Source organism: Lontra canadensis, unplaced genomic scaffold (assembly GCF_010015895.1).
Source record: "Lontra canadensis isolate GAN:19392208 unplaced genomic scaffold, GSC_riverotter_1.0 scaffold41, whole genome shotgun sequence".
Taxonomy (NCBI): domain Eukaryota; kingdom Metazoa; phylum Chordata; class Mammalia; order Carnivora; family Mustelidae; genus Lontra; species Lontra canadensis.
In genome coordinates, this window is record NW_022631035.1 from 13,935,203 (window position 1) to 13,948,347 (window position 13,145).

The window sequence follows — 13,145 nt, forward strand, 5'->3', positions numbered from 1 at the left end:
TTATAGTAACTTCGCTCTCAAGTTAAGTTTTTGTGGAGTAATATAACCAGGTAAGTTGAAATTTAGGTATTTTTGTTGTTGTTGTTACGGTATAGAGCTTGTATTTTGTATTACTGAACAGAAGAGAAATGTAGGAGTCTGGGACTGAGAATTTTATACTTAAGGATTTGGAAGCCATATGTAGTGGTTTGTGTGGAAAAGTTTTCCTTAGTCTATAATTGTATAACTGGTTAAACATCTAAAAGGAAAGCTTGAAATGTGGTTTTTGTTTTGTTTTGCTTACAAACATACATTTATGTGTTTTTTGAGATAGTAGAATCAAAACAAGATAGAATGGATTCCTTCAAGAGAAAATACTTAATGTTATCGAGGGCAGAGGGAAAAGTACTTTTCCATTAAACACAGTTAAAAATGATTAGGTATTATTGAAATACTATGAGTATGTCTTGTACATGATTTAAAAAAAACTAAAAAGGGGTGCCTGGGTGGCTCAGTCGTTAAGCATCTGCCTTCAGCTGAGGTTATGATCCCAGGTTCCTGGGATTGAGCCCACACTGGGCTCCCTGCTTAGTAGGGAGCCTTCTTCCTCTGCCAGCTGCTTCCCCTGCTTGTGCTCTATCTCTGTGTCAAATAAATAAATAAGTAAATCTTCAAAAAATATATATAGTTAAATACATCAATACCCTAACTTCCCAAGTATCTTCTTAAATACTTGACACTCATTAATTTTGGTCTTCTCTTATTTGAAGTTTACAGATCACAGAATCATAAGAATTGGGGAACTGACAACACAGTTTCTGGCTGGCCTTGACTCTTGGCACATTGGTATCTTGACTTAAAAAAAAAAGGATATCAGAATGTAGATATCAAGGTGTACAAGTTCTTTAGTTATCAAGACTTATCAACATTTTGTTCTAGTATTTTCAGCTGTCCATAGGAAATCTTTGCTATCCCCAAATATGTTTAATGCCTAAATTGTCATTTTTAAAAAATATTTTATTTATTTATTTTGACAGAGAGAGATCACAAGTAGGCAGAGTGGCAGGCAGAGAGAGGGAGGGAAGCAGGCTCCCCGCTGAGCAGAGAGTCCGATGCTGGGCTTGATTCTAGGACCCTGAGATCATGACCTGAGCGGAAGGCAGAGGCTAACCCATTGGGCTCTGCATTGGGCTCTCTGCTCAGTGGGGAGCCTGCCCCCCCCACCCCCACCTGCCTCTCTGCCTGCTTGTGATCTATGTCTGTCAAATAGATAAATAAAATCTTAAAAAAAAAATAGTTCTACCTTCTCATTTTTCTTTCTCCCCAAAAGACCACTCTTCTCATTGTTAATTAGGGCTGAAAACCCTAGTGTCATTTTTTACTTTAGTTTCTTATATACTCATTAGATCTTTCAGAGTAGCTTATTTCACTGTCACTTTCCTTTTCATGTGACTTCACTAGTGCAGAGTTTACTTACCTTACTATTCTTTTATCCTACTCTGTGGAACTTCCAACAGCTTCATAGATGTTCTCTGCACCAATCTTTCCTTCTCCCGGTCTACCCGAATACCACTAGTGAAAAAACAGGACCATGTGTTTACAGCCATGCTTAAGAACCTAAAGTGGCTCCCTGTTATCTGTTTCAGTCATTTTCTGACTTTCAAGCCTCTCTTACCAGCAGTATTTGCTTTTACACATTAGCATAGACGATTTGGTTAGACTCCTCAGAGCCCTTCAGATATTGTCAGTATTGTCATACCTTTCTTGGCAATCTTCCTGTTTGTCCTTTAAAGCACTAGTGAGTCCCATCTCCATATACTCCCCCCCACTTTGATTAACTGTTCAAACTCCAACTGTTCTCTTGTTTTTCTGAGCTCTTACTTGTACTTACTGTTGAACTACATAGTAGATGAGAGTATAACATAGCATAGTGGTTAAGAGCATGAAATCAAGAATCAGATTATATGTGCTGCATGGCTTTAAAAATCTGAACTTTAGACCCTGGCTCTGTCATGTGCTATTTGTCCTTGGACTAGTTAATTAATCCTCTTGTGCCTCAGTTTCCTTATCAGAAGAGATTATAGTGGTATTTACCCCATTGGATTATTGTGAAGAATAAGAGATTGAATGTAAGTAAAGCATTTAGAATAGTGCCTGACATAGTGTTTAAAGTGTTTTCTTCATAGTCATTACAAACACTTGTTTATTCTCAGGTTCACCTTTCCCACACAACTTTTTTTTTTTTTTTTTTTTTAAGATTTTATTTGTGACAGAGAGAGTCAGAGAGGGAACACAAGCGCAGGGGAGCTGGAGAGGGAGAAGCAGGCTCCCCGCTGAGTAGTGAGCCTGATGTGGGACTTGATCTGGGACCCTGGGATCCTGACTTGATCTGAAGGCAGATGCTTAATGACTGAGCCACCCAGGTGCCCCACCCCATAGCGTTTTTTAAAAAAAGATATATTTATTCATGTGAGAGGGAGAGAGCGAGAGTGAACATGAGTTGGGGGAGGGGCAGAAGGCGAAAGAGAGTCTCGGGCGGACTTCCTGCTGAGTGCAGAGCCAGATGCAGGGCTCAGTCTCACAACCCATGAGATCATGACCTGAGCTGAAACCAAGAGTTAGAGGCCTGACCCACTGAGCCACCCAGGTTCGCCAACCCATACACTAACCCCCCCGCCACCTGCCATCCTCCCTGTAACCCCGGCATATTCCTACCTCCTCAGTTAGATAGTAAGATCTTTTAAGGTGGAGTATCAGATTTTTTAACTCAGTTTCTCATCACTCATGGTAGCTATCAAAACTTTCTGGCTAATTTGATTTCTCTGTAGCCCATGTTCTTATGTGAAGATCTTTAGTAAGCTCTTTCTTTAAATGCTACCAAGAGGGGCGCCTGGGTGGCTCAGTGGGTTGAAGCCTCTGCCTTCAGCTGGGGTCATGATCCCAGGATCCTGGATTGAGCCCCGCATCGGGCTCTCTGCTTAGCGGGGAGCCTGCTTCCTCCTCTCTTAATCTCTGCCTGCCTCTCTGCCTACTTGTGATCTCTGTCTGTAAATAAATAAATAAAATCTTAAAAAAAAAATAAAATAAATGCTACTAAGAGAGACCATGGGAAGGCTCTCAGAGAGCAAGGAATGTTTTAAGCTTCCTGGGGTCAAGGTGCTGGTAAAGATCTATAAAAATGTCCACATTTTGAGGTAACCTGTAGGCTTTGGTAGTTTAAGCTGAGAATATTTTGAGATAGGAGCAAGAAAAAAAAATGTAGCTTTTGGTATTTAATATAGAATTAACTTTAATCTTAATTTTAAAATGGACCATTTTCATTTATAGCTAAATGTTCAACTTTTTATAAAGAATGGAATAATCTTTTGTTTTGTAGTAGGTAGTGAGCTTTATACAATTAATCTTCTATTTTCGATGCCAGAATATACTTTAATAAAAAAAAATTTTCCCCTTTTTTCACAGGACTTCCTGATCCATTTGCTAAGGTGGTGGTTGATGGATCTGGGCAATGCCATTCTACAGATACTGTGAAGAATACCCTTGATCCAAAGTGGAATCAGCATTATGACCTGTAGGTTTAAATGATTCATTTGCAATGAAACTTAGAATCAATATTATTTGATATAGTCTTTGAAAAGAATCTCTGAAAGTGATCAGAGTTTGATCTGTGGTATAATTTGGTCTTCACAGAGGGACACAAAACCTAATGGAAAGGTTCTTTGTCTTATTGATAGCTGGTTGGTTTTGAAAGACTAAGTGCTGCTAATGAGCCTATGGAGAACAAAATGCATGTGCGGCTTAGCACCCCACCCCATCTTTTTTCAGTTAAGTAAAGGTATTAATTTACTTTTGGCCAATTATGAGTAATAAACAAGAAGTCATAATTGGGATGCACTCGTAGGCATTCTTTTTGCTTTCGCAGGTTGCTTTTATTTTAATCACAGTAGTATATGTAACTTCCTAAAAAGGCGCATAATACTGTAAGGCTTTTAAAAATGGGAAGATGCAGTTTGCTGTCCCATTCTTATCCCTGATTCCCATTCTCAAGGTAACTACTTTGAGTAACTTTGACTGGTTATTCTGGTATTTTCTTCTGTTCATGCTTATTTTATACATCTTTATGTGGGGGTGGGTGTGGGAGGAGAGATGCAGAGAGAGATTTAGTATATATATACTTTTAATTTTAGGTATTACTTTTACATTTCCTACCATGTAAAAAAAATTAAGCTTTTACATCTGATCTCTCTCATCCCTACTCCCACAATATTCACAACGCCCAAGTAGCACTTCTTTCTCCCAGTCCCCAGTATAGTTATGTGAACCTTTTTGGTTAAATCATTGTTCTGTATTTACATTACTATGATCATGTAAATATTCATAATTGAGTCTTGTGGTGTGCAATGGTTACATTTCCTTTCTTGATAACTTTTGTTTTTCTGGAGTTACAACTGTCTTACTTTGCCATTTGCTTAGTTTTCTCTCTGTCTTGTTGGTTAATTTCCAGTCTCCCACAGGACTGAACATTTCTCCATATATTAAGCCACACAAGCAATTCCATTGGCTTTGTTCTCTTCTTGGAGCTATCCCTCCTGTGACCTCTGTCCTCTTCCTCCAGTCTGGTCTGGTAGTCTAAACTGGTCTGAGATCTGCTGTGCAGTTGTCTGGGAACTTGCCTTTATCATTACATTGGGGATTTCCTTTGTCTCTTCTAGGTTCAGTGACTTCCCATTTTTTGTTTATTCCCTGTTTTGGTGTAGTCTGTCTTTCACTGAGAAAGAGTACAAAGATAGGGAAAATTTCTTTGATATTTTATCTGAAAATATACTTTGTCTTCTCACTTGATTGTTTGTCTGCATATAAACTTCTAGGTAAGACAGCACTTTCTTTCCAGATTGTGAATACAGTGCTCCATTGTCTTGCAGGTCTAGATCAGCACTGCTGAAGAGAAATACAATGGGAGTCACAAATGGGAGCGCATCTGCAATTTTAAATTTGCTAGAAGCCACATTTTAAAAATTCAATTAAAAAATGTTTTCATAAATATATTTTATTTTGTTCAGTAGATTTAAAATATTCTCATTTCAACGTATAATCAACATAAATTTTTTTATAAATAGAAGTTTTTAAAAAAGCATTTTAAAATTAGGTCTTTGAGATCTTAGAGGAGTCTGTTTTGCACTTACAGAGTGCCTCAGTTTGGATGAGCCTCTAGTACTTAGTAGCTTCATGTGGCTGGTGACTGCCCTTTGGAACAGTGCAGTTTTAGAGCCATTACTAATGGCATCCTGATTTTGGTCTTTCTTGATTATTGTTTCCCACTGGAAGATTCCAGGGTATTCTCTTTATGCTTGATACTACATTTTTTGATGATGGTTTTAGTATATATTATTGTTACATAGTGCTAGATACTTATTAGAAACTTTTAATCTGGATAATGAAACTCTTTTTTAAAAATGTTAATTTCAGGGGTGCCTGGGTGGCTCATTGGGTTAAAACCTCTGCCTTCGGCTCCGGTCATGACCCCAGGGTCCTGGGATTGAGCCCCTGCTTCCCTTCTCTCTCTCTCTCTCTCTCTCTCTCTCTGCCTGCCTCTCTGCCTACTTGTGATCTCTGTCTGTCAAATAAATAAGTAAAATCTTTAAAAATTTTTTTTTTGTTTCAGTATAGTTAACATGCGGTGTTATATTAGTTTCAGGCGTTCAATATAGTGATTCAACAGTTGCATATATTACTCAGTGTTCATCAAGATAAGTGAACTCTTGGAGCACCTGGGTGGCTCAGTGAGTCAAGCATCTGTCTCTTGGTTTCAGCTTAGGTTATGATCTCAGTGTTGTGAGATTGAGCGTTGGGCTCTGTGCTGGGCATGGAGCCTGCTTAAGATTCTTTCTCCCTTTCACTCTGCTCCCCCTCCATCCCACTCCCTCACTGAGTCCCCCCAACCCAAAAATAGCTAAGTGTACTCTTAATCTCCTTTAGCTTTTTCACCTGTCTCCCTCCTGTAGCCATCTGTGTTCTCTATAGTTAAGAGTCTGTTTTTTTGATTAATTTTTTCCCCTTTGTTCATTTGTTTTATTTCTTAAATTCCACATATGAATGAAATCATGTGGTATTTGTCTCTGACTGGCTTATTTTGTAGCATTATGCTCTCTAGATCCATCCGTGTTGTTTCAGATAGCAAGATTTCATTCTTTATTATGGTTGAATAATATTCCATTCTTTATCCATTCTTGTCTGAATGGACATGTGGGCTGTTTCCATAATTTGGCTATTGTAAATAATGCTGCAGTAAACATAGGGGTGTACATATCCTTTCAAATTAGTATTCTCGTATTCTTTGGGTAAATATCCAGTAGTGTGATTACTAGATCGTAGGGTAGTTCTAGTTTTATTTTATTCTTTTGAGAGAGAGCGAGCGAACCGGGGGTAGGGCAGAGGGAGAGGGAGAATCTCAAGCAGACTCCACACTGAGGGTAGAGCTGAACATGGGGCTCATTGGGTCATGATGACTCCAACCAAGGTCAAAATCCAAACAGAAATCAAGAGTCAGACACTTAACTGAGCCATCCAAATGCCCCTCTGTTTTTAATTTTTTAAAAATATTTTATTTATTTTGGGGCACCTGGGTGGCTCAGTTGGTTAAGCCTCTGCCTTCGGCTCAGGTCATACTCTCAAGGTCCTGAGATCAAGCCCCGCATGGGGCTCTCTGCTTGGCGGGGAACCTGCTTCCCCCTCTTTCTCTGCCTGTCTCTCTGACTACTTGTGATCTCTCTCTCTCTCTCTCTCTCTGTCAAATAAATAAATCTTAAAAATATATATATATTTTCTTTATTTTTAGAGAGTAGAGCAAGTGCGTGAGAGCTAGCAGGGGGGCTGGAGAAAGACAGACTCTGCACTTAGCTTAGAGCCCAACATGGGGCTCGATCTCAGGACCCTGAGATCATGACCTGAGCTGAAATCAAGAGTCATATGCTTAACTAACTGAGCCAACCAGGCACCCCACTATTTTTAATTTTTTTTGAGGAACTTCCATATGTCTTCCATAGTGGCTGTACCAGTTTACATTCCCACCAATGGTGCATGAAGGTTCCTTTTTCTCCACATCCTCAACAACACTTGTTTTTCGAGTTTATGATTTTAGCCTTTCTGACAGGTGTGTGAGGTGATGTCTTATGGTTTTGATTTGCATTTTCCTGATGATGAATGTGAGCATCTTTTCATGTGTCTCTTGGCCATCTGTTTGTCTTCTTTGGAGAGATGTCTGTTCATATCTTCTGTGTGTTTTTTAATTGGATTATTTGCTGATTTTTTTGTGTTGAGTTGTTTAAGTTCTTTATGTATATTGGATACTAACCCTTTACTGGATATGTCACTTGCAAGTATTTTCTCCCATTCAATAGATTGTCCATTAGTTCTTTTTGTCCTTTTCTGTGCAGAAGCTTTTTATTTTGATGTACTCCCAATAGTTTATTTTTGCTTTTGTTTCCCTAGCCTCTGGTGACATATCTAGGAAGATGTTATTATGGCTGATGTCAGAGAAATTACTGCCTGTGGTCTCTTCTGGATACTTAACTCTTTAGTTAATAGAAAATTATTTATTTATTTATTTAGTAAGAGTAATTAAAAGATCTTATTTTTTATTTATAAAAAAATTTAAAATTTTTATTTTTTTAAGATTTTATTTATTTACTTGACAGAAAAGGAGAGCACAAGCAGGGGGAGCAACAGGTAGAGGCAGAGGGAGAGGGTGTTTTTTGGCTCTGTACTGAACAGAGAGCCTGACGTGGGGCTCTCTGATCCCAGGACTCTGGGATCACAACCTGAGCAGAAGGCAGACCCTTAACTGACTAAGCCATCTGGGCGTGCCCCCCACCCCCACCACAAGATGTTATTTTTAATCTCTACACTCGACATGGGACTTGAACTTACAACCCTGAGATCAAGAATTGCATGTTCCACTAACTAAGCCAGCCAGGTGCCCCTGTCTTTGTTTATTTATGGATAATTTCCTCTCCATTTTCTCCTTCTCTCTTTCTTCTTTTCTGGAACTCCTGTTACTTTGGATGTTATCCCTTCTGTTCTTTTTGTTTGTTTGTTTTTGTTTGTTTGTTTGTTTGTTTTTTTGTTTTGTTTTGTTTTTTTAATTTTTATTTATTGATTTGACAGAGAGAGATCACAAGTAGACAGAAAGGCAGGCAGAGAGAGAGAGAGAGAGAGAGAGAGGGAAGCAGACTCCCCGCTGAGCAGAGATCCCGATGCGGGACTCGATCCCAGGACCTTGAGATCATGACCTGAGCCGAAGGCAGTGGCTTAACCCACTGAGCCACCCAGGCGCCCCGTGGATGTTATCCCTTCTGAACTGATCATCATTTAGTTGTTCTTTTTTCCTCTCATATTTTCTCTTTTTTTAAAGATTTTATTTGAGAGAGAAAGGAGTGTACAAGTGAGGGGAGGGGCTGAGAGAGAGAGTGAGAGAGCGTGTAATAGGAAGACTCCCTGCTGAGCAGGGAGCCTGACACCCTCTTATCCCAGGACTCTAAGCTCATCACCTGAGCCGGTCAGTTGCTTAACCAACTGAGCACCTTCTCTGTTTTAATAAACTATTTTTATTTTAGTAAAAAATTAAAAACTGTGATGAACTGTCTGGACTGTTTCCCCAATTTAATTTTCAAACATTCCTTTTATTGTCATTTCTGCTTTCACATTTTTAGCTTCCAAGATCACTTTGGTTTTTTACTTTTTTTTTCATAATTTCCTCTTATTTCTTGGATGCAGTATCTTCTCTAATAAGAGAAGTTAGTTTCCTTCTGTTGCTTGTATTGCCTCTCTTTTGTCAGAGTTCCTTATTTTCTGTTAGTTTGACTTGGGTTTCTTTGGTTTTATCTTTAAGGGGAGGCATTTAAATGTTGATTGGAAAATCTGTGCCCATGAGTAGAGCTGGTCCACTCACTAGGGTAATCAGGTACGACGTGACAGTTCTCCCATTTCCTACTTGGGGGCCATATATTCTTGGATGCTATTGTTCTTGGAGCTGAAGACCGTAAGGATGCTAGGGGGTGTCTCTTTTGCCTGTATTAACCTCTTCTTAATATCCCTGCTTTTATTAAGGACTTTTATCTCCTTCGTGAGCTGTGCCTAGTGTCCTTCAGAGAATTTTTCCGAGTATAAACCTTAGGTCTCCTGCCAGGGTTGAGGATGAACTGGAAAGGGGGAGGGGATTCAGGAGGGCTTTCCATGCCTTTTTGTACTTCACCAGTCCTTCTGTTTTAGCCCCACCATCACCGTCAGAGTATCGGGCTTAGAAGTTTGTGAATATTTTAGGGGCGCCTGGGTGGCTCAGTGGGTTGAGCCTCTGCCTTCGGCTCAGGTCATGATCCCGGGGTCCTGGGATCGAGCCCCGCATTGGGCTTTCTGCTCGGCGGGCAGCCTGCTTCCTCCTCTTTCTCTCTGCCTGCTTCTCTGCCTACTTGTGATCTCCCTCTGTCAAGTAAATAAATAAAATCTTCAAAAAAAAAAAAAGTTTTTGAATATTTTAAGGATTTGATGGCAGTAGTAGTCTTGTTTCTTATTTGTTCCTCCCTGAAACCAGGTATAGGTTGCAGTTTTCTTTAGGTTGTTAATTCCATTATCACATGCTTTGTACACCACTACCATTTTGTCAGCGTATCTCATGTTATAAACATGTTAACTGCCTTGACATCCTGACTTTCAAGTGTTTGGTCTTTTAAGCTTTTTAAGCTTTAGACTTCACCCTTCATCAGTTTGAGATTCTTTTTCAAAGTGTTCCACTTCACTTACCTACAAAAATGAATTTTAGATCTCCCATCAAACCTGTATGCCTGACATCTCTGCTACTTACTTCTAGACAAATAGTTCTAGAACTACCCTAGAGCCAGGACTCTGGTCAGTTACTTAAATTTGATTTTCTAAACCACATGTGAACAAACGTCCTGTCTGTACTACTAAAACACTGAGATATACCTAGAGACAACTCAGAATAAGGCTTTTGTGTATGCCCCTCAGTGCTATGGCTCAGTCACTCCCAAGTTAGTATGCAGATAAATAGGAACCAAAAAAGTAGGCAATAGAGAGAAGTGAGAGTACCCGCTCTCGCCTCCACCGCTTGCTTATGTGGTAATGTTTAACCCCTTGTGCGTTGGTTTCCATTGACAACAGCAACAATGCCTACTTTACAAGACTGATAGGAAAAGTGAGACAGATAATACCGGTAAAGTGCTTAGACTAGTACCTGACAGGTAATTCTCAAATGTTAGATGCTTTCAGTAAATGTATTGTATTATTGTATTAGGTCTCACATTTTTTTTATTTGATTTGGCCTACAGTGAATTTAAAATCACAGCCCCAATAAGCTACTATCTGTGTAACTGACTAAACTTTTGAGTTCTTAGTCAGATTGTTTTAAGCCATGTCTTTAAGCTTCATATTTAAATTCAGCCAGAGAGGGGCACCTGGGTGGCTCAGTGGGTTAAGCCGCTGCCTTCGGCTCAGGTCATGATCTCAGGGTCCTGGGATCGAGTCCCGCATCGGGCTCTCTGCTCAGCAAGAATCCTGCTTCCCTCTCTCTCTCTGCCTGCCTCTCCGTCTACTTGTGATCTCTCTCTGTCAAATAAATAAATAAAATCTTAAAAATAAATAAATAAATAAATAAATAAATAAATAAATAAATAAATTCAGCCAGAGACCCAGGTACAATGTGAACAAGGCCTAGTCCTCCAAGTGTACAGCCAAGTGGTGTATCAACACAAGTAAATAGAAAATTATAAATAGTGTGATAAGAAAATGCAAAAATATAGGGTGCTCTGGAAATATGCAGAACTTCTTTATATGAATTTAAGAGTTAAGGACAGCTTACTAGAAAAAGTGACATTTAGGCTTAGACCTTAAGTAGGAGTTTTCTTGAAAAAGGAAAAGTGGGTTGGCTCTAAGCAAAAGTGTATGTGTGAAGACCAGAGGGGAAAAAGATCATGGCTTTGAAAGCAGTTTGGAGGGGCAGCATTAACGAGTTCACGTAAGGGGAGTATGGTATAGGACAAGCAAAGAGAGGCAAGCAGGAGCCAGCTCATGAGGGTCCTTGAAAGCCTATTAGTAATTTGAATCCTCTCCTAAAATCAGTGGAGAGCAATGAAAGGGTTTTAAGTGGGGGAGGTGCTATAATCAGGTTTATATCCAGGAGTGAACACTTGGACTGTAATGTGAAGAACGGCTTGGAGGGAGGCAATGATGTCCAGGAGACTAGTTCCCGCACTGGAGTGTGTAGGAGCCTGGTTGGTTGGAGGCCCGTGGAGCCAGTGGTGAGAGGATTCCCCCAAGGCAGAACAAAAGAGATAGAAGTTTACTGAATACACTGCAAGGGAACATTGGGCAGGACAGCAAAGGAGAGACTGGCCACAAGGAGGCCGGGCGGGGGGCGGCTATTGTTAAGTGGGGAGTGAGGAAGTATGGGAACATAGGAAATTTTCCTTTTCTGGTACCTGTGCTGGTCGTAAGTAGCCCATTGGTCAGCTAAGGCCTATGGATATTTTGAGGTGGTGGGTCACTGTATGAGCTTGTTTGCATTCAGCCTGTGGTCACTGTGGCCCCTTTGACATTACTCAGGTTTCCATTGCTCTGTTGCCCAGAAGTAACCTCTACATTCCCCCCTGAGATTGACAATGACAAATCTTTGGGGTATTTGGGCAGAGATCTTCTCTTTAGTAACTGTTTCATGCTGGACCTGGGGGAGAGAGTATACCTACCTAAATTTGTCTGTTTCAGGGGTTCTGTGCAAGTTACAGACCAGAGCTTGATATTATACTAATGTGCTAGTAATAGGTAGTTTGAGTGAGATTCCCTGGTGGCCAGGTCCATGGAATTTAGGGGGTGGAGGTTCTGCAGTGGTATGGGCTGGAATCCCTGTTGAGTCATCATTTGTATGTGGAGTTGTTGGATCCAGCACATAGAAATGTGGACTTTGTTAGAAAAGTAGTAATGTGAATGAAGAGATGTGTAGACTTTCTAAATATTTATAATATGGCCTTAAAACTTAAAAAAAAAAATTGTCCTTGAAGAAAATGAAATCACACTATATCCTGTGCTTTGCTGGATATGTCTCACACAAGCTGTGGTTTGCTGAACTCTGCCTTAGACTCCTTGCTTTTCTAGCCTTGCTTCTACAGTCTTTCTCAATACAGCAGCTAGGATGATCTTATTAAAACATATTTCAAATCTTGTTACTCCTCTGCTGCACATCTTCTGGTTTCCAGCCTTACTTGGAGTAAAGGCCAGAGTTCATACTGTGGCTGACAAGGCCCTTTATGATTTGCCTTCTGTATTGGTTAGAGCAGACTAACTGATATAATAGGCAACTCCAGTTTTCAGTGACTTCATGCAGTAGCAGTGTATTTTGTATAAAAGTTTCACTTAGCTGGGGGTGGAGGGTGGTGATTCACTGTCTTAGGTTGTTCGAGGACACAAACTGACAGCATCTCCTGTCTCTGGGCGTTGACAGCCAGTCTCCCGACAGGATGTTTATGCCAGCGGTGGGTTAAGGCATGAGGGGGATTGATCAATATTTTATCATACTTGTACATCAAGCTTACCAGTTGGGAAAGTGATTTAATGTGATTTTTTTCTTTTAATGTTGGTTTGGGGTGGTTTAGCTGTTTAATAATTGATTCTGGTTCTAGAATTTTGACCTATCACGCAGCAGATACTTGCCAAGTTAGGTCTGTTAGGTATAGTTAAAAATTGGTGCAGGCATCCTGGATAGTTTAGTCCAGAGTTTGTCATTTGAAGCAACAGAAATGAAACTCAAATTGGCTTAATTTTTAAAAAGGGAATGTATTGGTTTGTATAATTAAAAGTCCGGGGAAGGGGGGAAGTCATGCTTTTAAGCACAGCTGGATCCAAGTGTGGCTTCCCTATTTCTCATTTAAAAGTTTTAGGTCTCACTTAAGTGGTTTGGCTTTTTTACATACTAGGTGAATTTTTCTGATGTTACTGCTTTACCAAATTACACTTTAAGGTCAAGGTTGCTGGACCAAAAATTTGACCACTTAGAGGCAATGAAATAGGGTTAGGGTTCTACTGATACACTTACGTTATTTGATTATATTTTTGCATGGGATGGCACCATGTGAACCAATTGGCTGTGGTAGAGCTTTTACATA

At 39.9% G+C, this 13,145-nt stretch overlaps 1 protein-coding gene across 1 annotated transcript in view; it reads left to right on the plus strand.

Moving 5' to 3' along the window:
- The window catches only part of SMURF2 (SMAD specific E3 ubiquitin protein ligase 2), a 121,510-nt gene that overhangs the window by 67,044 nt on the left and 41,321 nt on the right, over positions 1-13,145 (plus strand). The window contains exon 3 of the mRNA XM_032870820.1: positions 3,442-3,550. Coding sequence (XP_032726711.1) covers positions 3,442-3,550 — 109 coding nt within the window. The remainder of the gene's footprint in view (positions 1-3,441; positions 3,551-13,145) is intronic.